At 45.0% G+C, this 25,161-nt stretch overlaps 1 protein-coding gene across 1 annotated transcript in view; it reads right to left on the bottom strand.

Moving 5' to 3' along the window:
• IQCH (IQ motif containing H) overlaps nucleotides 1–25,161 on the bottom strand; it is a 307,537-nt gene that overhangs the window by 185,875 nt on the left and 96,501 nt on the right. Inside the window, exons 7-9 of the mRNA XM_030192830.1 lie at nucleotides 23,144–23,284; nucleotides 16,520–16,704; nucleotides 729–1,247 (exon numbers count right to left, since the gene is read on the bottom strand). Coding sequence (XP_030048690.1) covers nucleotides 729–1,247; nucleotides 16,520–16,704; nucleotides 23,144–23,284 — 845 coding nt within the window. The remainder of the gene's footprint in view (nucleotides 1–728; nucleotides 1,248–16,519; nucleotides 16,705–23,143; nucleotides 23,285–25,161) is intronic.

Genomic DNA, 25,161 nt, shown 5'->3' with positions numbered 1-25,161 from the left:
GAGGAGAGAGACAGTGAGCAGTGGAAGGATCCTGTCCTGAGGCCACAGGAGGAGAGAGACAGTGACCAGTGGGATTCCATCCTGGAGCCATAGGAGAGAAAGAAGGTGAGCAGTGTGATCCCATCCTAGGGCCACAGGAGGAGCAAAACAGTGAGCAGTGGGATCCCGCCCTGAGGCCACAGGAGGAGAGAGACAGTGAGCAGTGGGATCCCGTCCTGAGGCCACAGGAGGAGAGAGACAGTGAGCAGTGGGATCCTGTCCTGGGGCCACAGGGAGAGAGAGACAGTGAGCAGTGGGATCCTGTCCTGGGGCCACAGGAAGAGAGAGACGGTGAGAAGTGGGATTCCGTCCCGGGGCCACAAAAAGACAGCGAAAGTGAACAGTGTGTACCTCCCATCCCATAGATGGAGACAGACAATATGCAGAATTCTAGATTCCAGAAAGAGAGACATAATTTTACAATCTCCATGATTTTTGTCAGGATTCTACATATGTGCGTTTGTGTGTGTATAAACTGTAGACTTAGGTAGCTTTTCACACTTTAAGAGGGAGAAACGTTTTTCTTCTGCAGCAGATTCTGCAGTACAATCACTGATGACAGCTGAACATGCTACTCAGGCATGAACGTGGTTAAAGGGGGGAGACTGGACAGCTTCTGCTCGTGAGCACTGACACGAGAGAGGCTTGAAAAAGGCAGAGTTGCTGGAACAGCTACCATCACCACCCACCTTGGCCCTCATGCGAAAACTCTCCAGGTGTCTTTGCCGTGATTCCTTCAGGATCCCTTTCACACGTGCTTTGTGGAGATGCAGTATCCAGGAGATAGCAATCACTCCCACTGCCCACTGATGCTGCCGTTGCTTCAAGTAGGCCTTCCTCAACGTATACCTCTTCCATGTGGCTTGGATCTTAGCAGCAGCTGCCTCCCTGCCACCGACTCCCCTATACCTCTGGCCAGGACGGCTCAGGATCTTCTTCACAGCAGCTTGATTTCCTAGTATGGATAGCAGCATGTCTTTAGAAGCTTTCTGGTGGACTTCAAAGTCCAGAAGAACTTCCATCATCTTGCTGCCGTTCACCAAAGCAGCTGGGACTGCATATGCTAACAAGAATGCCTCCAGGTGCTGCAGCAGCGAAAGTATGTTTCCCCAGGATAAACAGTAAAACTGCTTGAATGCCATGAAATCTGGATTGTTATGGTTTATCACCCCGTTGTAAATGACAAAGGTGTACTCCAATGAAGAGGGCTATGGAGAGAGAAGGGAGTCATGTTATCATCTGCAGCACATTGTCTGATCACTTCCCTACCCCACCCCTTAGAGAGATACAACTGGGAAATATTTTAGCCAGTGCAGAAAGTTCCAGCTACAAGACTACATCGCTGAAATTTTTGTTTCTTTTAAATTTATTTATTCCAAAGTTGCTATACCGCTTTAACTGTCCAGCAGGGCAAAGCGACTTACATATTAATAAAAACATGAAAAAGAACTGCAATAAAAACAGGAAAGGACCAATCACAGATGGATAGCACAGACCTTCCGAGGCAGTGGTGTCAGACTGGGTTGAAGCTGTACACCAAATCAGGTAAAAGAAAACAAATAGGCAGGCGATTCTCAAGATCTAGAAGGAATAGAAAAAAAGATGCGAATTGCCAATGGCAATGCTGAGAAAAATAATTTATTCACCACATTATTTAAAATAGGTCCGACAAGGCTGCGTTTAGGAGGGCAAAACGCGGCCGTGTTGGACCTATTTTAAATAATGTGGTGAATAAATTATTTTTCTCAACGTTGCCATTGACGATTCATATCTTTTATTCTATTCCGCACCAAATCAGGTAATACAGGCTTTTCAAATTCTCAATAATGACTTAGCTGAGTGGTTGTATTTATAGGTATTTATACTTACACTGCTGGGTTGATGTATACCATTTATCGATGCAAACCGTTTTGGGTCCCCAAGTTCAGGAAATAGGTAAAATACAAACATGCAAATAGAGTAAGATGTAGAACTATCTTCTTTATATCCATTTGGTATGGATGTGTTTTTTTATATCAGACGCAACTTTTCTGAAAAATACCTCTCAGCATCCCGGATGAATTGCTCAGGGAACCTTTCCGCCATCTGATCAGAGAGAACCTTAGATAAACTGACTGCTTAGAAAAGCAAAGGCATAAAACCCTTTAAAAAAACTGGTCTATTTGCTCAAGTGCAGGAATGTGGGCACACAGTCTGGGTATTTAGAGATTGTGAGTGTGAGAAGTAAACGTTTCCCTACATTTTAAAAGTTGGAAATGAGAGGTCACGTGATGCCAAGCTGAACAGTGGGCATGAGTGGAGTGAGCTCCTGGGCCCCTGTTGTTAAAAAACTCACCTTCTGGGCAGACAATCTTCCATTTCAGGGCTATAGGCTCAGCCTGTGTTGGGCAACAGAACCACAATTTTTGAGTGACATTCATAAGTACATAAGTATTGTCATACTGGGAGAGACCAAAGGTCCATCAAGCCCAGCATCCTGTTTCCAACAGTGGCCAATCCAGGTCACAAATACCAGGCAAGATCCCAAAAATGTACAAAACATTTTATACTGCTTATCCCAGAAATAGTGGATTTTCCCCAAGTCCATTTAATAACGGTCTATGGACTTTTCCTTTAGGAAGCCGTCCAAACCTTTTTTAAAACTCCGCTAAGCTAACCGCTTTACCACATTCTCTGGCAACGAATTCCAGAGTTTAATTACACGTTGAGTGAAGAAACGTTTTCTCTGATTCGTTTTAAATTTACTACATTGTAGCTTCATTGCATGCCCCCTAGTCCTAGTATTTTTGGAAAGCGTGAACAGACGCTTTACATCTACCCGTTCAACTGCACTCATTATTTTATAGACCTTTATCATATCTCCCCTCAGCCGCCTTTTCTCCAAGCTGAAGAGCCCTAGCCGCTTTAGCTTTTCCTCATAGGGAATCATGACAGAGAAGACCACCAAGAAAAGAAAAAAGAGAAAGGTCATCATAAGGAATCCAAGATGGTGGAGGGTGACTCGATGGAAGCACCTTCAGTCAGTTCAGCACGGGTAGCCGAGAGAAACCCTGTTGGACAAAAAGTTGCAGAATATTTCTGACAAATTAGATATTCTGGATGGCCATCTGAAATCTTTAAAAGGCAAATTCATGACTCATTGCCAACGAGTATCGGATCTTGAAGATTGGGTGAAATAATTAACAACTTCACAAACTACTTTACAAGATCAGGTTTCTCAACTGGAGGACAAAGTAGACAAAGTAGAGTGGAGGAGTGGCCTAGTGGTTAGGGTGGTGGACTACTTTGGTCCTGAGGAACTGAGTTCGATTCCCGGCACAGGCAGCTCCTTGTGACTCTGGGCAAGTCGCTTAACCCTCCATTGCCTGCCATGAGTGGGAAAGAGTGGGGTACAAATGTAACAAAAACAAAAACTTAGAGAATTGTTCTTGCCAGAGCAACTTACGTTTAGTGGGACTGCCCAAGTCTGTCACAGATGCCAAGTTGTGGGGCTTTTTGGAGGACTGGCTGACGAAATCTCTGCAACTCTAGTTGTTGGTGGGCCCATTGAAAACTGAAAGGACACATCATTTAGGCCAACTCAGGGATGCGGATGCATGATCTTGGGTAATGATAATGAAACTGTTAAATTACGCACATAAAGTGGAGATAATGCGAGCCATACGGTCAAAGGGGCCTCATATATGAAAACAAAAAAATACTTTGTTTTCAGGATTTCTCCACTCAACGGTGAGGAAAACCTTCGCGTCCCTATGTGCTGTCTTGGATAAGCAACAAATTCAGTTTGAACTCTTACATCCTGCCTGATTGAGGATGAATCATGCTGGCAAGACCAACCATTTTGAGACCTTGGCCTCTTCTCAGACTTTTCTCCACCAGAAGGAAAATTGATGCTGTTTAATACAAGGTTTTCGCCATCTAGAAATTCATCTTCTGACAACAGATGGCAGTGCATTATCCTCATGACTGGGATGCTATTCTTTTATCATGGAAGACTACATCAAGGCATTTTTCTCGAGACAATTCTGCTTGTAGTTCGCTTGTTCCCCAGTTTGATCGCTTGCAGCCCTCCGCTTTGTTTGTGCCCCTATGGTGCACTGGACTAGTGAATAGGCCAATTAAACAGCAGAACTATCTTTGGCCGCTAAAAAGTTAATCGGTTAGCAGCCCAAATAAACCTGGATATTCAGTGCTGGTCACCGGAAACAGCCCGGCATTGAATATCTGGATTTAACGCCAGTGGTTTACAGCAAAGGCGTTGCCCGTCGCTGACTTAATATTGGGCCCAATATCTTTTACACCTAATACCATTAGTTTTGTGAACCTCGGCATTTCGCTTGAGATGCTAAAACACCGTCCTTTTTCATTTTGATTTATTGCCTTTCTAGTTTTGTCAGACTGATGCCTTTGTTGAAGAGTGTCTGATGCTGGATTCAGTTGAACAATCTGACTTCATTTTTAGTGATACAATATGCTGACGTAAGCCCATGATCTGGATTTATTTCTTTTTCAAGTGTTGGCAGATGTTTTTTTACTGGGTATATTCACAGCTTTGGTGCTGTTTTTATTTTCTAATATTACTTTGCAGATTTTGCTTTTATTGTATTGCCTACAGGTATTGTATCTTCTTTGAACCTGAGTAGCTATTCAGCTGATATTTGTTAGATCAGTACATCAAGAGTGATTTAACACTAGCTCCCTATTTAATAGCCTAATTAATGGTTTATATATTTTACTTAGCCCCGGACTATTTGGATATTTACTGTATCATTACTGGTTACTCCTTTATTTTTTCTTTCTATTTAATTCCATGGGATGGTGAGTGAATTTTGTTTGCCCAGGGTGGTGGGTCTGGGGAGGAGAGAACTCCACAGTGACTTCAGTCTTGTAGTAGGACAATATTATATAGGACTTTGGGTGTAGGGAAGAGGAGGAGGAGGGACATTTTGGAGTTTATAGTGCTTTCTTTGTGTTCTTGTAGGTTTTCTATTGTGTTCTTGACGGGATTCGCCTCACATTATCATTTATTCTTTCTTCTTCTGAATTGGGTGGAGATTGCTGGCTGGTACAACTCCTCCCCTCTCCCCCGCCATATGCTAAAGAATTTTGGTTCTTTACTGGCACTCTATCCTGCTTATAATCGAACGAGAAAAACGCCCAAGTTCCGACCTAAATCGGGAGATGGGCGTTTTTCTCACAAAAACAAATAAAGCGGTATAATCGAAAGCCGAACTTTGGACGCTTTCAACTGCACTCCGTCGCGGATGCGGACAAAGTTGACGGGGGCGTGTCGGAGGCGTGGTGAAGGCGGAACTGGGGCGTGGTTATCACCCGAACAGAGATGGGCGCCTTTCGCCGATAATGGATACGTTTGTAGCTAGAATTTAGGGCACTTTTCCTGGACCCTGTTTTTTCACGAATAAGGCCCCAAAAAGTGCCCTAAATGACCAGATGACCCCCAGAGGGAGTCGGGGATGACCTCCCCTGACTCCCCCAGTGGTCACTAACCCCCTCCCACCACAAAAAAATGATGTTTCACAACTTTTTATTTTCACCCTCAAATGTCATACCCACCTCCCTGGCAGCAGTATGCAGGTCCCTGGAGCAGTTGTTAGGGGGTGCAGTGGACGTCAGGCAGGTGGACCCAGGCCCATCCCCCCCCCACCTGTTACAATTGTGCTGCTTAATGCTTAGTCGTCCAACCCCCCCAAACTCACTGTACCCACATGTAGGTGCCCCCCTTCACCTCTTAGGGCTATAGTAATGGTGTAGACTTGTGGGCAGTAGGTTTTGAGGGGGATTTGGGGGGCTCAACACCCAAGGGAAGGGTGCTATGCACCTGGGAGCTCTTTTACCTTTTTTTTTGTTTTGTAAAAGTGCCCCCTAGGGTGCCCGGTTGGTGTCCTGGCATGTGAGGGGGACCAGTGCACTATGAATCCTGGCCCCTCCCACGAACAAATGCCTTGGATTTATTCGTTTTTGAGCTGGGCGATTTCATTTTCCATTATCGCTGAAAAGCAAAAACGCCCAGCTCACACCTTGGCGAATAACACATGGGCGTCTATTTTTTTTTAAAATACGGTTCACTCCGCCCCTTCACGGACCCGTTCTCGGAGATAAACGCCCATGGAGATAGGCGTTTCTGGTCGATTATGCCCCTCTATGTATTCTTGAGTGTGATGCGGGTTAAACTGATTTCACGGAATGTGGATGGAGTAACTTCCTTACTTAAGAGACAAAAAAAAATCGGATTTGGCTTTTACTATGACAGAACCATTTGTCTCACTTAGAGCATAAGAAGTTTAAAAGGTGGTGGGTAGGTGACATAATGGAAGCCCCAGCGATTCATCGTAAGGCTGGAGTGATAATATTGATCCGGAGCGGACTAAATGTTAATATTCATCAGGTTTGGGCAGATCCTATGAGTAGATATGTCATAGGGACATCGGATCATCAAACTTTTAAAAAAATTACTAAAAACTTATTTGTTTAATAAGGCCTACCCCGAAGTCAACAATGCTGTTTAACCCCCTTTTTTTCCCCGTTCTGTTAGTTTACCCACTCTTTACCCTCTGACAGCTTCTCTTTTGTTGCTCCTGTATTCCCATCCGTATTCTCTTCTTTTAGCTACTCTGTACTTAATTTGTAAGATTTTTTACTGGAACAAATTTAACCTGTTGTATTATGTAATTTTCTAGTAACTTTGTTAGCCACATTGAGCCCACATAAGCTGGGAAAATGTGGGATATAAGTGGACCAAAATAAATAATAAAGAAATAAATAAATAGCTAAAGTTACTTTGGAAGGTATGATGCTAATCTTGCATAATGTATATGCCCCCAATATTTTTATGTACATAAGTAATGCCACACTGGGAAAAGACCAAGGGTCCATCGAGCCCAGCATCCTGTCCACGACAGCGGCCAATCCAGGCCAAGGGCACCTGGCGAGCTTCCCAAACGTACAAACATTCTATACATGTTATTCCCGGAATTGTGGATCTTTCCCAAGTCCATTTAGTAGTGGTTTATGGACTTGTCCTTTAGGAAACCGTCTAACCCCTTTTTAAACTCTGCCAAGCTAACCACCTTCACCACGTTCTCCGGCAACAAATTCCAGAGTTTAATTACGCATTGGGTGAAGAAACCTTTTCTCCGATTTTTTTAAAATTTACTAAACTGTAGTTTCATCACATGCCCCCTAGTCCTAGTATTTTTGGAAAGCGTGAACAGACGCTTCACATCCACCTGTTCCACTCCACTCATTATTTTATATACCTCTATCATATCTCCCCTCAGCCGTCTCTTCTCCAAGCTGAAAAGCCCTAGCCTCCTTAGTCTTTCTTCATAGGGAAGTCGTCCCATCCCCGCTATCATTTTAGTTGCCCTTCGCTGCACCTTTTCCAGTTCCACTATATCTTTCTTGAGATGCGGCGACCAGAATTGAACACAATACTCAAGGTGCAGTCGCACCATGGAGAGATATAACGGCATTATAACATCCTCACACCTGTTTTCCATATTTTTCCTAATAATACCCAACATTCTGTTGGCTTTCCGAGGCGCAGCAGCACACTGAGCAGAAGGTTTCAGTGTATTATCGACGACGACACCCAGATCCCTTTCTTGGTCCGTAACTCCTAACGTGGAACCTTGCATGACGTAGCTATAATTCGGGTTCCTTTTTCCCACATGCATCACCTTGCACTTGCTCACATTAAACGTCATCTGGTAACAATTTTTTTTTTCAAATGTTTTATTTACCCAGCAGAACCTTCCAATCCTTGTGGGAGGGGATTTTAACATAGTTTATGACCCAACCATAGATAAATCACATCCCCTGCCCCATGAGAACTTTACTTTAAATAGAGGGTTACCTTTGTTATGCGCCACTCTGGACCTCACTGACGTCTGGAAAAGGTTACATCCTGGCGAGAGGGACTGTACACATTAGTCGAGGGTGCATGGGTCACAGTCTCATACTGATTATTGGTTGATTTCAAGGGAATTTTTCTCTGGGATTAGCACAGCTGAAATTGGCCCCTATAGTGTCTCTGATCATGCTATGCTGTGGACCACAATATAGGTAGGAGTTACGGCACAGGGATCTTTCCAATGGAAATGCCCTCCTCAACTTTGGGATTAAGGTTTTCGGGACTTTTTGCTTAAAAAAGGTTCTATGATAAATACAGGACATGCCTCAACAGGACCTAGCCACCAGAGGGAGCTCTTGTGGTGGAAGAATGCTATAATGACTTGAAGGGAGCAACTAGAGGGCGCTCAGGAGTAGAAGAAGCTTGCTTAGATGGGTAGTGACCACTAGAGGGCATTCTAATGGTGGAGGCCCTTTGTTATTTTGTAGAAACCACTAAGGGGAGCCCTGCCTCAATGATAGCCTAGACACAGATAGCTAGGGAGGGGAAGGGGCGGAGGTTACTGTTTTGCCAAGCTGAAAGGGGAGGGCCCGTGGCAGAAGGGAGGATAGTTCTCTTCAGAAGGCAAGCCCATTAGATATGGTTCTGTACCTTATCCACAATATAGGAGGCGCCCAGGAAGGGTGGGGTTGGTAGGAAGCAGCCCTTTAAGAAACATGTCTCCCCAAGGAGAAGGAGCCCTCCAGGAAAAATGAAGGATGCCAAGTAACTGATGACTAGACATGAAAGGAAAGGATCCTTACAGATGGGCTGGAAACCCCATGGCCTGGACCCCAAAGGAGGCTCCCTAAGGAAAGACAAGGTACTTACCTGAAGTCCAGAATAATGGGGAGGACAAGGAACTTTGATTTGGCCACAGTGTGGAGGTAACACTGTGAGCCTTGAAATAAGACTCTGGTATCAATAGCCGGGGGGTGGAGGACAGGACTGTACAGTGAATGTGGACTTTACAAGTCTTGTCCAAGGGGTGGTGGCTGTTTTTATTTGAGACCCTCATCTCCCAGTGGAGGGTTCGGTTGAATAGAGTGTACTGAATTGTTTGTTGAAAGAAGAGTAACCCCTACTAATTGGAATGGATTTGCATTTAGAATAGTTCATTTGCATATCTTGGGAAGCTGGCTGAGTATTGTATAACTGACCCACATGCTCCCCAGTGGACAGCACAGTTCAAGAGTGCTTGCTAAAGTGTTTGGTGTAAGAAGAATACCCCCCCGTCAGAGTAATTAAAGTATAGCCCGTGAAAGAAGATTTGCCTTCTGAGTGGTTAATTTGCATATCCTGTGAAGCCTGTTTGTCAAGTGGTATTCCCCAGACGGAGCACCAGGTGGCTCAAGGAGGGTAACAGAGCTGTGACATGTTACCTGGAAAAACTTCAGAGGGGGGGATGTTGGACGAAATAATAAATGTCTTATGATTATTCACCCTGAGTTAAAGGGGACCAGGGCCGTGCCTAGGGTCTCTGGCGCCCCCCTGCAGCCTATCAGTTGGCGCCCCCCCTGCAGACTATCAGATGGCGGCGGCGGCGGCAGCGCCCCCCCCCCCCCCCCCCCCCGTGAAAATGATCGCTCACCACTTGCCACACTGACAGGAATTGTCAGCAATATTCTTAGAAACAAATTGCTATACATTGCAAAATAAGATAGCAGATGTAAATTCTCAAAGTGGACATATTCCAAACACTAAAATGAAAATAAAATGATTTTTTTCTACCTTTGTTGTCTGGTGACTTTCTTTTTCTGATCATGCTGGCCCAGTATCTGATTCTGCTGCTATCTGTCCCGTTTCCAGGGCTTCCTTTCCATTTATTTCTTTCTTTTCCTCCTTTCTTCTTCAATTCTGGTCCTCAGCTTCTGCCTATTTTCTTCATTCATGTGCAGTTTTTCTCCTCTCTTCCTTTTCCCTCATTTCATCTCCTTCATCTCTCTTCCCTCCCCTCTATATCCAGCAATTTCTCCTCTCTCCCTGAGCCCTGCCCTCCCAATCCATGCCCATCCATGCTCCTCTGTCCCCTGCCCCCTCCATTCATCCTTTTCCAGCAATTCCCCTCTCTCCCTGAGCCCTGCCCTCCCAATCCATGCCCATCCATGCTCCTCTGTCCCCTGCCCCCTCCATTCATCCCTTTCCAGCAATTCCCCTCTCTCCCTGAGCCCTGCCCTCCCAATCCATGCCCATCCATGCTCCTCTGTCCCCTGCCCCCTCCATTCATCCCTTTCCAGCAATTCCCCTCTCTCCCTGAGCCCTGCCCTCCCAATCCATGCTCCTCTGTCACCTGCCCCCTCCATTCATCCCTATCCAGCAATTCCCCTCTCTCCCTGAGCCCTGCCCTGCAATCCATATCCATCCATGCCCATCTGTCCCCTCCATTCATCCCTATCCAGCAATTCCCCTCTCTCCCTGAGCCCAGCCCTGCAATCCATATCCATCCATGCCCATCTGTCCCCTCCATTCATCCCTATCCAGCAATTCCTCTCTCTCCCTGAGCCCTGCCCTCCCAATCCATGCTCCTCTGTCACCTGCCCCCTCCATTCATCCCTATCCAGCAATTCCCCTCTCTCCCTGAGCCCTGCCCTCCTAATCCATGCCCATCCATGCTCCTCTGTCCCCTCCATTAATCCCTATCCAGCAATTCCCCTCTCTCCCTTCCATGACCCCCCCTCGCATCCATGCTCCTCTCTCTCCTCTCGCTCCCATGTCCCAGCCTGGCCCGCCCTCTTCTCCTCCCCCCTTCGCATCCATGCCCCCCCCTTCGCATCCATGCTCTCGTTTCTCCCCTGCCCTCCCGCTCCCATTGTTCAACTGCCCGCCCTCTTCTCTCCCCCCAACATCCCTTTTCTTTTTTTTTTCTTTTTAAATTTACCTCCGTGGCGGTTCCGGTAGCGCAGCGTCAGGGAAGGAGGCGGCGCTCCCGACGTCTAGCCTTCCCTTCACTGTGTTCCGCCTTCTTCTGACATCATCCTTGACGTCAGAAGAAGGCGGAACACAGCAAAGGGAAGGCTAGACGTCGGGAGCGCCGCCTCCTTCCCTGACGCTGCGCTGCCGGAACCGCCACCACGGAGGTAAATTTAAAAAGAAAAAAAAAAGAAAAGAAAAGGGATGTTGCGGGAGGGCGAGCGAGGTGAGCATGGTGCGGCGGCGCCCCCCAGAGGGAAGCGCCCCCTTGCCATGCTTACCTCGCTTACCGTGTTAGCACGGCCCTGAAGGGGACCCTTGCAGATTGACTTTGAAAGGGAACTAAAACACTTTCCTATGAATTATTTTCTTGTGAAATAGTTCAGGTTCCCTAGTGCCTCCTGTTGAGAAAGAGGGAATGCTACACGATCACTTCCTGTTAAAATGGAGAAGCCTATTGGAGTTTCCACTACACTTCCCTGTTTAGGGTAAAGTATTGTCTGGAGTAACTTAAGACTGTCTTAAGAGACTTGTATAATCAGTTATATTGGACCGAAGCTTTGGAATGCATTATCTTCCACGCTCTTCGCTTAGAATCAATGCTCTAAAGACTCATTTTTCTACTCTTGCTTACCCAACTTCTCGCTGAACCTTGCACTTTACTCTACCTTCCACTTTACCCCAAACTCCTCCATGTAGCACTGTTTGTTCTACATCGCTTTGAAGCCATTTCCCATTGCATACAGCGGTATATCAAGCCTCTGTAAACAAATAAACAAATCAATCAATCAATCATAGCTTATACTAGTTTTAAAAGGAGGATAAAAGATCAGGAGATTTTGAAGCTCGAGAAACAAGTCCGATCAGATCGCCTTCTGTACGGGGTGCACCCCACACCCCAGCGTAAGGTCGCCCTATTAGCCTCTCAAGCAGCGTTCAATGAACTGGTGCACGCTCATTCTTTAAAATCGCTTGCTTATTAGACGTTTCAGTTATACCTACATGGTAATAAGGATAGCAAATTGTTAGCGAAACTGCTTAAAAATTCTAAAGGGCTAGCTAAAGTTTTGCAATTGGAAGATGGCAGGGGCACGTTGGTGAGAACTGATAAAGAGGTGAGAAAATTAAAGAGTCATAGGATAGAAGGCAAGGTTCTGGTGTGGATTAGGAATTGGTTATTGGACAGAAACCAGAGGGTAGGGTTAGTGAATATTTTTCTCAATGGAGGAGGGTGAACAGTGGAGTGCCACAAGGATCAGTAATGGAACCGGTGCTATTTAACATATTTATAAATGTTATGGAAATCGGAATGACGAGTGAGGTGATTAAATTCGCAGATGACACAAAACTATTCAAGGTTTTTAAAGCATGTGCGGACTGTGAAATATTGCAGGAAGATCTTAGGAAATTGGAAAACTGGGCATCTAAATGGCAGATGAAATTTAATGTGGACAAATGCAAGGTGATCCAGAGGAGATCCGGGAAATTATAGACCGGTGAGTCTGACGTCGGTGCCGGGCAAGATGGTGGAGGCTATTATTAAGAATAAAATTGCAGAGCATATACAAAAACATGGACTGATGAGACAAAGTCAGCACGGATTTAGTGAAGGGAAGTCTTGCCTCACCAATCTAATGCATTTTTTGAGGGGGTAAGCAAACATGTGGACAATGGGGAGCCGGTTGATATTGTATATCTGGATTTTCAGAAGGCGTTTGACAAAGTGCCGCACGAAAGACTCCTGAAGAAATTGCAGAGTCATGGAATCGGAGGTAGGGTATTATTATGGATTAAGAACTGGTTGAAAGATAGGAAGCAGAGAGTAGGATTGCGTGGCCAGTATTCTCAGTGGAGGAGGGTAGTTAGTGGGGTCCCGCAGGGGTCTGTGCTGGGTCCGTTGCTTTTTAATGTATTTATAAATGACCTAGAGATGGGAATAACTAGTGAGGTAATTAAATTCGCCGATGACACAAAATTATTCAGGGTCGTCAAGTCGCAGGAGGAATGTGAACGATTACAGGAGGACCTTGCGAGACTGGGAGAATGGGCGTGCAAGTGGCAGATGAAGTTCAATGTTGACAAGTGCAAAGTGATGCATGTGGGTAAGAGGAACCCGAATTATAGCTACGTCTTGCAAGGTTCCGCGTTAGGAGTTACGGATCAAGAAAGGGATCTGGGTGTCGTCGTCGATGATACGCTGAAACCTTCTGCTCAGTGTGCTGCTGCGGCTAGGAAAGCGAATAGAATGTTGGGTGTTATTAGGAAGGGTATGGAGTCCAGGTGTGCGGATGTTATAATGCCGTTGTATCGCTCCATGGTGCGACCGCACCTGGAGTATTGTGTTCAGTACTGGTCTCCGTATCTCAAAAAAGATATAGTAGAATTGGAAAAGGTACAGCGAAGGGCGACGAAAATGATAGTGGGGATGGGACGACTTTCCTATGAAGAGAGGCTGAGAAGGCTAGGGCTTTTCAGCTTGGAGAAGAGACGGCTGAGGGGAGATATGATAGAAGTGTATAAAATAATGAGTGGAATGGATCGGGTGGATGTGAAGCGACTGTTCACGCTATCCAAAAATACTAGGACTAGAGGGCATGAGTTGAAGCTACAGTGTGGTAAATTTAAAACGAATCGGAGAAAATTTTTCTTCACCCAACGTGTAATTAGACTCTGGAATTCATTGCCGGAGAACGTGGTACGGGCGGTTAGCTTGACGGAGTTTAAAAAGGGGTTAGATAGATTCCTAAAGGACAAGTCCATAGACCGCTATTAAATGGACTGGAAAAATTCCTCATTTTTAGGTATAACTTGTCTGGAATGTTTTTACGTTTGGGGAGCGTGCCAGGTGCCCTTGACCTGGATTGGCCACTGTCGGTGACAGGATGCTGGGCTAGATGGACCTTTGGTCTTTCCCAGTATGGCACTACTTATGTACTTATGCACATTGGAAAGAATAACCTGAATCATATCTGATGCTAGGGTCCACCTTGGGGATCAGCAAGCAAGAAAAAGATCTGGGTGTCGTTGTAGATAATACGCTGAAATCTTCCGCTCAGTGTGTGGCGGCAGCCAAAAAAGCAAACAGGATGCTAGGAATTATTCGGAAAAGGGATGATGAATAAGACCAAAAATACTATAATGTCTCTATATCATTCCATGGTGCGACCGTACCTTGAGTATTGCGTTCAGTTCTGGTCGCCGTATCTCAAAAAAGATATAGCAGAATTAGAAAAGGTTCAAAGAAGCGCGACCAAAATGATAAAGGGGATGGAACTCCTCTCATATGAGGAAAGGCTAAAGAGGTTAGGGCTGTTCAGCTTGGAAAAGAGACTGATGAAGGGAGATATGACTGAGGTCTACAAAATCCTGAGTGGTGTAGAACAAGTAGAAGTAAATCGATTTTTTTCTTTACTTGTTCCAAAAGTACAAACATAGTAACATAGTAGATGACGGCAGAAAAAGACCTGTATGGTCCATCCAGTCTGCCCAACAAGATAAACTCATATGTGTATACCTTACCTTGATTTGTACCTGCCTTTTTCAGGGCACAGACCGTACAAGTCTGCCCTCCACTATCCTCGCCTCCCAACCACCAACCTCTCTTCCCCCACCTGCTCCGCCACCCAATTTTGGCTAAGCTTCTGAGGATCCATTCCTACTGCACAGGATTCCTTTATGCATATCCCACACATGTTTGAATTCCGTTACCGTTTTCTTCTCCACCACCTCCTGCGGGAGGGCATTCCAAGCATCCACCACCCTCTCCGTGAAAAAATACTTCCTGACATTTTTCTTGAGTCTGCCCCCCTTCAATCTCATTTCATGTCCTCTCGTTCTACCGCCTTCCCATCTCCGGAAAAGGTTCGTTTGCGGATTAATACCTTTCAAATATTTGAACGTCTGTATCATATCACCCCTGTTCCTCCTTTCCTCCAGGGTATACATGTTCAGGTCAGCAAGTCTCTCTTCATACGTCTTGGAACGCAATTCCCATACCATTCTCAAAGACTAGGGGACAAGCAAGGAAGTTACATGGAAATAGTTTTAAAACAAATAGGAGGAATTACATTTTCACTCAATGAATAGTTAAGCTCTGGATCTCTTTGCTGGAAGATACTGTAACAGTGGTTAGCGTATCTGGGTTTAAAAAAGGTTTGGACAAATTCCTAGTGGAAAAGTCCATAGTCTGCTGTTGAGATAGACATGGCGGAAGCCACTGCTGTCCCTGGGTTGAAATAATGGAATCTTGCTACTAATTGGGTTTCTGCCAGGTACTTGAGACCTGGCTTGGCCACTGTTTGGAAACGGGATACTGGGCTAGATGAACCATAGGTCTGACCCAGTATGGCTACTCTGATGTACTTCTCACACAGTTCGCAGGGATTGGAGAAGTCATACCTCAGCATTATATAGAACTAATCTCTCAGTACTCATGGACTTTACTAAGGATTGGTTTACTAAATCTTTCTGTCTCACTTTATAATACAGTTAGTTTATTTAGTATGAATTTTTTAATATCTTTATATTTATTGAGAGTTTTAGAGAAATTGTACAGTAATAGCCAAACAGAACAATTTGAGCTGAATAAATTACTTTCCAAATTTTCCTGCACTGGAAAGAAACCGAAGACGCCTCTTAAATGTTTGTATGGACCTTGCTGTTTTGGGGTACGGATGTTCCAGACATCCGTAAATATAATCAGGCTTGTTTACTGCATCACATTGGTGATTGGTTTTTAGATAGAAGCTTTTTTACACCCAGAGATTATGAGGGATAATTTTTCAGGCCTTGGCATTTTAACTCGTTGCAAGACATATGGAGAGAGCTGGTCAGACTTTGGGTGGGGGGTAATCTAATAATGTCAGATCAACGTCTCATACAAAGAAACCTTCAATTTCCTCCTGGCAGTTTCCAGCGGTGGAGAAGAGGGGAATGGATCGATGTTTTTAAGGCAAGAAAAAATGAGTGAACTAGCTTCATCAGAATTCTTTGGTGAAAAGCACAAGCTCACAATGCAATACGGTGTCAGAAGATTTTTTTTTTTGTGGGACTTAAATCTTTAAAATCGAAGTAAGGTCTGATATTGACTAATTTTCCTTTCTGGGTGCGATGTGCTTCAGAAGATAACCATGAAGAGCATGTTAAGTCTACAGATATCATTTTGAAAAACCTCTGTTGAATATATTTTGCATAGTGGACTGAGTTTTATTGCAGAAACTGTTTTAGAAAAGTGGACTAATGACCGATATTGCTCCGATTTGGAACAAGATTCTTGCCCTTCTCTAAAAAGTTCTTATTTACCTAAAAAGATTCTATTCAAATATTTTCTTATAAATAGTAGTAAAATATATATTGACTATTTTTGAATGCAACATTTGGGGTTTGTGAGCATTACATAAAGTGTCTGTAGTTGACTTACATTGGGTAGAGTATTTTTTGTACCTTTATAAACTAAGCATCAAACATACACTATTATTTTTAGGCCTTCTGTTAAAACAAATTCCCCTTTATCTAAGTTAAAATGGGGCTAGTTACATAAAAAATAGGTCCCTGATAAGAATTAACTAGAGAGGCAGGTTAGGCCAGAGCTCCAGCCTTGAACTACCACTGAAATGAAATGAGCTAAATTCAGATCCTTTTCCCTATATTTGTAGGTACCTGTTCCTCAGACGCTGGGCTCAATAGAAGCTGTGTATCTGGCGGTGGGGTTGCCTGCTCCATTATTTTGGAAGATGCTCCGGAGAATATATATGGTAGAGGTGCAGTGCTGTCTTGTGCTGGTTCAGTGGCAGTAGAAAGCATGGCTTCTGTAAGCTTGGGCTCTGGCTGTCTTTTAATTCCACCTGTTTCAAGCAATAACAAGAAAACAACAGCTTTTACAAAACGTATGTGTCCATGGAATGGACCCGATTATAATATTCCAGCAGAAATGTACTCTGAGCAACTGAAGCAGCAAGTTCCCAGTTTCTAGGAAGTGAAAGTGGCTAATTCTGGTAACTGGAATTGAGAAGGCAGAGGTGTGAATGGTAAGGGGGCTGATTTTCAGTTGGATCCAAGAGCTAAGTAAGCAGTTACATAGTAAACATAACATAGTAGATGATGGCAGAAAAAGACCTGCATGGTTCATCCAGTCTGCCCAACAAGATAAACTTATATGTGCTATACCTTTTTGTGTATACCTTACCTTGATTGGTACCTGTCTTTTTCAGGGCACAGACCGTATAAGTCTACCCAGTACTATCCCCACCTCCCAACCACCAGTCCCGCCTCCCACCACCGGTTCTGGCACAGACCGTACAAGTCTGCCCAGCACTATCCCCGCCTCCCAACCACCAGTCGCGCCTCCCACCAGTTAACTAGTTAGATCCTGCATGTGAAAAAAGCAGTCTAATATAGTGGAAATCATTAGAGACAAGTTTGCTAATAGAGGGTGTGGCGATTGCCACCCGCTTTCAAGGACCCACTCCCCCCATGAAATACGTTTATTATCTGCAAATATCCTCCCTGCAGATTAGATCAGAGATTGCCTTTCTTTTTATCAGCATGATCATTAATCCAGCATTATCAATGTCAATCCATCTTGCAAATGTTTAGTCAGTCCTAGATAGGACAAGACATTACTCTCCTCTAACACGGGTTCCCAGTTCTTATGGATAGTCCTGGGTCTTGGGCATAGGAGCCAACTTTTCAAAATGATTGGGGGTGCTGAAGTTTTTTCTTTTGTTTTTTTACAGGTGGTGCTGGTGCATTCCCCCCTCCCCCCACCCCATACCTTAACATCCTGTCTGCTGCAGTCTTCACCTGGGCAGTGGCAGCGCCACTCAAAGGCTACAACCTGCACCAGGACTTCTTCCCTGAACAGTCCCACCCCTCAGTCCCCCTGTACTGTGCAAATATAAAGAGATGCAAATTTCAAAAACTGACATATTTCAATCACTATACTCTAGGTTAACAAATACAAATAAAACAAAAAATGGAAAATATGATAATACTAGTAAAAAAGCCCCGTTTCTGATGCAAATGAAACGGGGGCTAGCAATGTTTTCATCTGTGTGCATGTGGAAGTGTGTGTGTCCCTGCCCTCTCTGCCCTCTCTCCCCTCCCCCCTCTGAGTCCTTCATTGTTACAGAGAGAGCGATTTGATTTCCTGCTTTGCTGTTTTCCTTCACTGTTTGTGTTAGAGAGAGAGCGAGGGCGGGGCAGACACTCATGGGGAAACTGGATATCTCTCCCCCTTCACACTTCCGGTTGGAGGCTTCATAGAACGTTGGTGTTGCCTTTTATATAGAGAGATCATTTTTATTGGAATAAATACATTTTTCAGTTAGCTTTCAAAGGCCAAAACCTCTTTCCTCAGGTCAGGACAGTATACTGCTGTTATGGTATTGTGTTCTGACACGAGAAAGGAGGGTTTGGTCTCCAAACATTAGTCAAAAATGTACCTTACTTCCATTTTCTATTTTTAGTAACACAGCTACCACACTACTTTATCCTAAACTAAAAATAAAATTCATTTTTTCCTACCTTTGTGGTCTGGCCGTTTACTGTTTCTAATTGTGTTTATCCCAGTCTCTTGTTTCTTCTTTCCTCAATCTTAATTCTCCCCCATTTCCATCCAGCGTCCACCCCCTCTCTCTCCCCTTTCCTTCCAGCATCTGCCCCCTCTCTTCCCCCTTTCCTTCCAGCATCTGCTCCCTCTTTTCCCCCTTCCCATCCAGCGTCTGCCCCCTCTCTTCCCGCTTTCCATCCAGTGTCTATTTTCTCCATCCATGTGTAGTATTTCTCCTCTTTTCCCTTTCCCTCGTCTCTGCCAGTATGCATCTCCTTCGTCTTTCTTCACTCCCCTCCATCCATATGCATCTCCTTCCTCTCTCTTCCCTCTCCTCCATTTTACCTGACTGAAGGCAGTGAAAGAAGCAGAGTAGAGCAGGCTCACCTTTAGCGGAAACGGGAAATGGGGGCGGGACGCTGAGAGGGAAGGGGAAGGCTGAAGGCGAGCCTGCTCTACTCTGCTTCTTTCACTGCCGTCACGACTTCAGTCAGGTAAAATGAGTTTTAAGTGTTGGCTGGGCGGCAGGAAAGCAAGGAGGGCTGTTGAGGGAGAAAAGGGCGGGTAGGTCGGGCTGGGGACGTTGGAAGCAGAACGTCAGACACACTGTTGGATGAGTGACGGGTTTGAAAATATTGGGGGTGCTCAAGCACCCACAGCACCCACGGAGTCGGCACCTAGGTAATAGTGATCATCACACGATATGGTTTGATGTAAGAGCAAAAGCAGAGTAAAGCGCACAAATCTCAAAGTAATGGATTTCAAATGTACTGATTTGGGTACAATGGGGGACTACTTGAAGAAGGAGCTGACGGCAGGGGTAGGAATTGGAGAAGTGGAAGCGCAGTGGTCCAAGCTGAAAACTGCTATAAGCATGGCAACTGATCTGTACGCAAGGAAAGTAAACAGAAACAAGAGAAACAGAAAGCCTATATAAATCTCCAAACAAGTGGCTGAAAAAATAAGGGCAAAAGAGGATTCATTCAAGAAATACAAAAGAATGCAACGAGAGGATCACGGAAAAGATTACCAGATTAAATTCAAAGAAGCGAAGAGAGACATACGGCTAGTGAAAGTGCGGGTTGAAGAAAAAATGGCTAAAGATGTAAAGAGAGGCGACAAAGCCTATTTTAGATATATTGGGGAAAGGAGAAAAAAAAGGAATGGAATTGTAAGACTGAAAGATATTGAGAATAATTATGTGGAGAGTGATGAGGATAAAGCGAAAGTGCTAATCAAAAACTTCACTTCAGTGTTCACGAAGAAAATCCTGGAGAAGGACCCCGGTCGGCTGCCCAGGATATATCTATGAATGGAGTGGATATAGCACCGTTCACGGAAGAAAGTGTTTATAAACAACTTGAAAATCTGAAAGTGGATAAAGCTATGGGCCAGATGGGATACATCCCAGGATACTGAGGGAGCTCAGAGAAGTCCTGGCAGAACCTCTTATTCAATAGATCTTTAGAGGTGGGAGAGGTTCCGTGGGATTGGAGACGAGCTGATGTGGTCCCTCTTCACAAAAGTGGAGACAGGAAAGACGTGGGAAACTACAGGCTGGTAAGCCTCATGTTGGTGGTAGGAAAAATAATGGAATTGCTGCTGAAGGAAAGGATAGTTGACTTTCTAGAAGCCAATGGATTACAGGATCCGAGGCAACATGAATTTACCAAAGGAAAATCCTTCCAAACGAATCTGATTGACTTCTTTGACTGGGTGATCAAAGAACTGGATGAAGGACATGCAATAGATGTGATCTACTTGGATTTCAGTAAAGCCTTTGAAACAGTCCCCCATAGAAGACTCGTGAATAAGCTGAAAGGGCTGAACTTAGGATCCAAAGTGGTGAACTGGATTGGAAACTGGTTGACCGACAAGTGGCAGAGGGTGTGGCAAATGGAATCAGATCGAAGGAAAGGAAGGTGAGTAGTGCAGTGCCTCAGGGGTCAGTGCTGGGGCTGATTAAGCTTGCTTTTTTGCAGATTACACGAAGTTAGCCAATAGAGTGGATACCCTGAAGGGAGTAGAAACAATGAGAAGGGATCTCGAAAAGTTAGAAGAATGGTCGAGGGTCCGGCAGTTAAAATTTAATATATTCAAATCTGGAAGAATATCAGCTAAATACTACTAAGTCAATTACCAAAATAAAATTTAATGCCAAGTTAAAATTTCGTGGCAAGAAGTGCAGAGTGATGCACTTGGGGTGCAGAAATACAAAATAGATGTACCAGACAGGAGGGGAGAGATTGGTAAACACGGCTCAGGAGAGGAACCTTGGGGTGATGGTGTCTGAGGACAAGGCAGTGGCTGCAGCCAGAAGGATACTAGGCTGCTTAGAGAGAGGTATAACCAGCAGAAGAAAGGAGGTGTTGATGCCCCTCTACAAGTCATTGGTAAGGCCCCACTTGGAGTACTGTGTCCAGTTTTGGAGGTCTTACTCGCTAAGGATGTAAAAAGACTTGAAGTGGTTCAGAGAAAAGTGACTAAAATGAAAGGGGTTTTACGTAGCAAGACGTATGTGGAGAGACTTACATATGACCTAAACATGTATATTTATTTTATTTGTAGCATTTGTATCCCACATTTTCCCACCTATTTGCAGGCTCAATGTGGCTTACAATTGTTCCGTAATGGTGATCACCAATTTCGAAAAAGAGAAATACATAGTTAAGGTGAAGGAAACAGCGTGGGTTAAGTATTCAAGTAGGAATGTGACTCAGAGTCAAATTTACAAGGGTTTCCTGTTGTGAAATTCTATGGATCACTCTGAACAACAACAACAACAAAAAAACAGCTCTAGTAAGCTGTAAACTGGAGGCCCAACATTGCAACCCTGAATTGGAGCAGTGTGCTAAAGCTCAGTACACAGTTTCCTAATGCAAAAATAAAGAAAAATGTTTGCCATGGAGGAAAGGAGAAACAGGGGTGATATGATACAGATGTTCAAATATTTGAAAGGTATTAACCCGCAAACGAATCTTTTCCAGAGACAGAACCAGAGGGCATGACTTGAGGTTGAAAGGGTGCAGACTCAGGAATAATGTCAGGAAGTATTTTTTCACTGAGAGGGTGGTAGATACCTGGAATGCCCACCTGTGGGAGGTGGTACAGATGAAAACGGTAACGGAATTCAAAAATGTATGGGACAAACATAAAGGAATCCTTTTTTAGAAGAATTGGATCTAAAGAAGCTTAGAGGAGATTAAGTAGGAAAGTCAGTGCTGGACAGACTTCTACGGTCTGTGCCCTGATCAAGGATGAATAGATTTGGATGGGCTGGAGTGGAACTATTCAGGGGCTTTGACAACAACTTCAGACATTTTAGAACAAGGCCAATGCCTGGCAGACTTCTATGGTCTATGCCCTAAAAAAGGCAAGGATAAATCAGGAACAGGTATACACATGATCTAACACTTTATACAATATGTAATGAGTTTATCTTGTTGGGCAGACTGGATGGACCACACAGGTCTTTATCTGCTGTCATCTACTATGCTACTATGTTGTGTCCATTTGTCATTTTTCTGTCTCCTCCACTACATTCACCTCTAACTTTGTTTTTTAACTCTGTGTTCTTCCGTTTATTTTCCTCCCTCTCTTCATTCATGTCTACTATACAGTTTCTCTCTTTTTATGTCTATCTACAGCTTTCCAACTCTTTTCTCTCACCTCGGCACTCCCATTCTCCTTATTACCTAGTCTTTCACTAATTCTGACCTCTTCCCCCTTCCATCTTGCATATCCTTCTCTCTCTCTCCCCTCCTTTCAATCCAGTGTTTTCTCCCTCTCTCCATACTTCCATCCAGAATCTTTCTCTCTCTCTCCTCACTTCCATCCAGTGTCTTCCCCCTCTCCCTTTCCTCCTTCCATTCACATCTCCCCTTAACTCTCTCCCCTTCCATCCCTCATCTCTCCTCTAACTGTCTTTGTCTTCATCTTTCCATCCAGTGTCTCCCCTTTCTCTCCCCATCCTTCCATCCAGCATTTCCCTCCCTCTCTCCCCTTCCATCCATCCATCAGCTTTTCCCTCCCTCTCTCCCCATCCATATAGTGTCTCCCCTCTTTCTCTCCCTACCCTTCCATCCAGCATCTCCCCTCTATCTCACTTCATGATGCCATCCAGTGTCTCCCCTCTTTCTCTCCCCAGCCTTCTATTCAGCATCTTTTTTTTCATCCTGCATGTGCCCTCTCTCTCCCCATCCTTCCATTCAGTGTCTCCCCTCTTTCTCTCCCCATCCTTCCACTCTTCTTCTCTCTCTCTCTGCCTTTTTCCATCCAGCATCTCCCCCTTTCCCTTTCCCTCTCCCTCTTCTATCCATCATTTCCTCCCTCCCGCTTCCACTGCCGCTGCTTTTTCCAAACAGCAGCAACAGTGGCAAAACAACAAGCAGTTGTGGGCCACAGTGTTCAGGCACGTGCTATTGGCTCTGCCAGTTCTCTGCCCCCTCTGATGTCAAATCCTGCTCTGGGGCAGGGGACCGGCAGAGCCGACAGTATGCACCTGAACACTGTGGCACCACCCCTGCTTGTTGCTGTTTTGCCGCCGCCGCCGCCGCTGCTGCTGGTTGGAAAAAGCAGCATCGATGGCAGCGGAAGGGAAGTGGGGGAGGCTTAGCCAATGGGGATCCCTGCCAGCTATTGCTAAGGGTGCACTTTGTGTGGGCCCGCAAAAGAATGTGAGGGACCGGCACCTGTCTGTGGAATAGCGGTTAGGAAACGCTGCTCTACAGTACCTGAAGTTGATTCAAATACTCCGGCTTTCTGGATTTGCTGGAAGTCATGGAGTGAAACAAGCTGGGAGGAGATGGGAGAAGGCACCAGAGTGAGCTGTGCTGCTGCAGGGATCAGGCCTCGTTCAGTAAGACTCAAAAGACCTAGATAGACGGAAGCTTCATTTCAGTTCAGCTGCATTTTTGAAAGGCATAGTGTAAACTGTACTCACTACACAGCTGGAACAGTGTTCATAACCTTCAAGTCATTTTTGTAGACAAAAAATGTTTTCCTTAGAATTAGTTTGCCCCATAACAGCCCACCCTATATGTGGATAAGAAACACAATATCTATTGTACCTGAATGTAACTCACCTTGAGGTATACTGAAAAGGCATCAGAAAGGACCAAATAACTTCTTCCTAAATGTACTTGTTATTTATTTATTTATGAAGGTGTGGTAAATCCTGATTTTACCATGGGAATCAACAGCCCCCATTTTGCTGACTCCCATGGTAATGAATTAATGCTGCTTGTGAGCCACCTCACAAGCAGTGTTAGTCAACTGGCTTGGGAGCTGTGGCCCGATGCTTCTGAGCCATCTGTTAAGGGGGCATCACCTATTTGTACAAGTCCCTCACTCAGGGCTCCCTTCATCAAGGTACCCCCCAATTGCACCTCCATTACCCTCCCCCCCCCCCCCCCAGGGTGTACCTCTCCTCCCTGAAGGGTGCCCTCCCCAGGTCCATAATGACCCTTACACCTCTCCATGACCCACCCTCACCTATATTGTTCAAAAATTGATGGCGGTTGGGGGCAGGGGCGATCCCCAATCACTCCTGCCCTACCAGTGCTGGGATCCAAATTGGCACCAGCAGCCCCTAGTGGTAGTCTCACAGTACTACCACAAGGGGGTCATCTTTCCATACAAAGGCTTCCCAGCAACAGAAGGGCAACTGGGGATCCACTCACTAGACTATCAATTTGAAAAGATACGGGTGAGGGGTGGGTCATGGGGGGGTGCAGGTGACATGGAGGAGTAGCCTAGTGGCTAGTGCAGTGGACCTTGATCCTGGGGATCTGGGTTTGATTCCTACTGCAGCTCCTTGTGACTCTGGACAAGTCACTTAACCCTCCATTGCCCCTGGTACAAAATAAGTACCTGAATATATGTAAACCGCTTTGAATGTAGTTGCGAAAACCTCCGAAAAGCAGTATATCAAGTCCCATTTCCCTTTCCCCCTCCCCCTTATGACATCATAATATCAGAAGTGAACCAAGTATCGGGCAATCAAGCCATTGTGACATCACTGATGAGGTTGGCTCTTATTGGTGGAATGAGTGGAGGAGTAGCCTAGTGGTTAGTGCAGTGGACTTTGATCCTGGGGAACTGAGTTCGATTCCCACTGCAGCTCCTTGTGACTCTGGGCAAGTCACTTAACCCTCCATTGCCCCTGGTACAAAATAAGTACCTGAATATATGTAAACCGCTTTGAATGTAGTTGCAAAAACCTCAGAAAGGTGATATATCAAGTCCCATTTCCCTTTCCCCCTTTCCCTTATGACATCACAATATCAGAAATGAGCCAAGTATCGGGCAATCAAGCCTTTGTGACATCACTGGAGGTTGGCTCTTATTGGTGGAATGAGTGGAGGAGTAGCCTAGTGGTTAGTGCAGTGGACTTTGATCCTGGGGAACTGGGTTCAATTCCCACTGCAGCTCCTTGTGACTCTGGGCAAGTCACTTAACCCTCCATTGCCCCAGGTACAAATAAGTACCTGTATATACTATGTAAACCGCTTTCAATGTAGTTGCACAAACGGCAGTATATCAAGTCCCATTCCCTTTCCCCTAGTGGAGCATCCTTCAGGGTGGGTGGGGACCATGCAGGGGACTTATATAAATAGGTAACATAACATAACACAATCTAAAGCAGAAAGCATAAACTATTTTTATCTAGTATGTTTGCTGCTTGGAAAGTAACTTGAGCCTCTTTCTACTCTTTAAAAAGGGATAACTAACTAAATTGCAAGCTCTTGTG

Source organism: Microcaecilia unicolor, chromosome 1 (genome assembly GCF_901765095.1).
Source record: "Microcaecilia unicolor chromosome 1, aMicUni1.1, whole genome shotgun sequence".
NCBI classification, from domain to species: Eukaryota; Metazoa; Chordata; class Amphibia; order Gymnophiona; family Siphonopidae; genus Microcaecilia; species Microcaecilia unicolor.
Note: the sequence above shows the minus strand (reverse complement) of the source record. Positions and strands in the feature narration are given on the sequence as shown.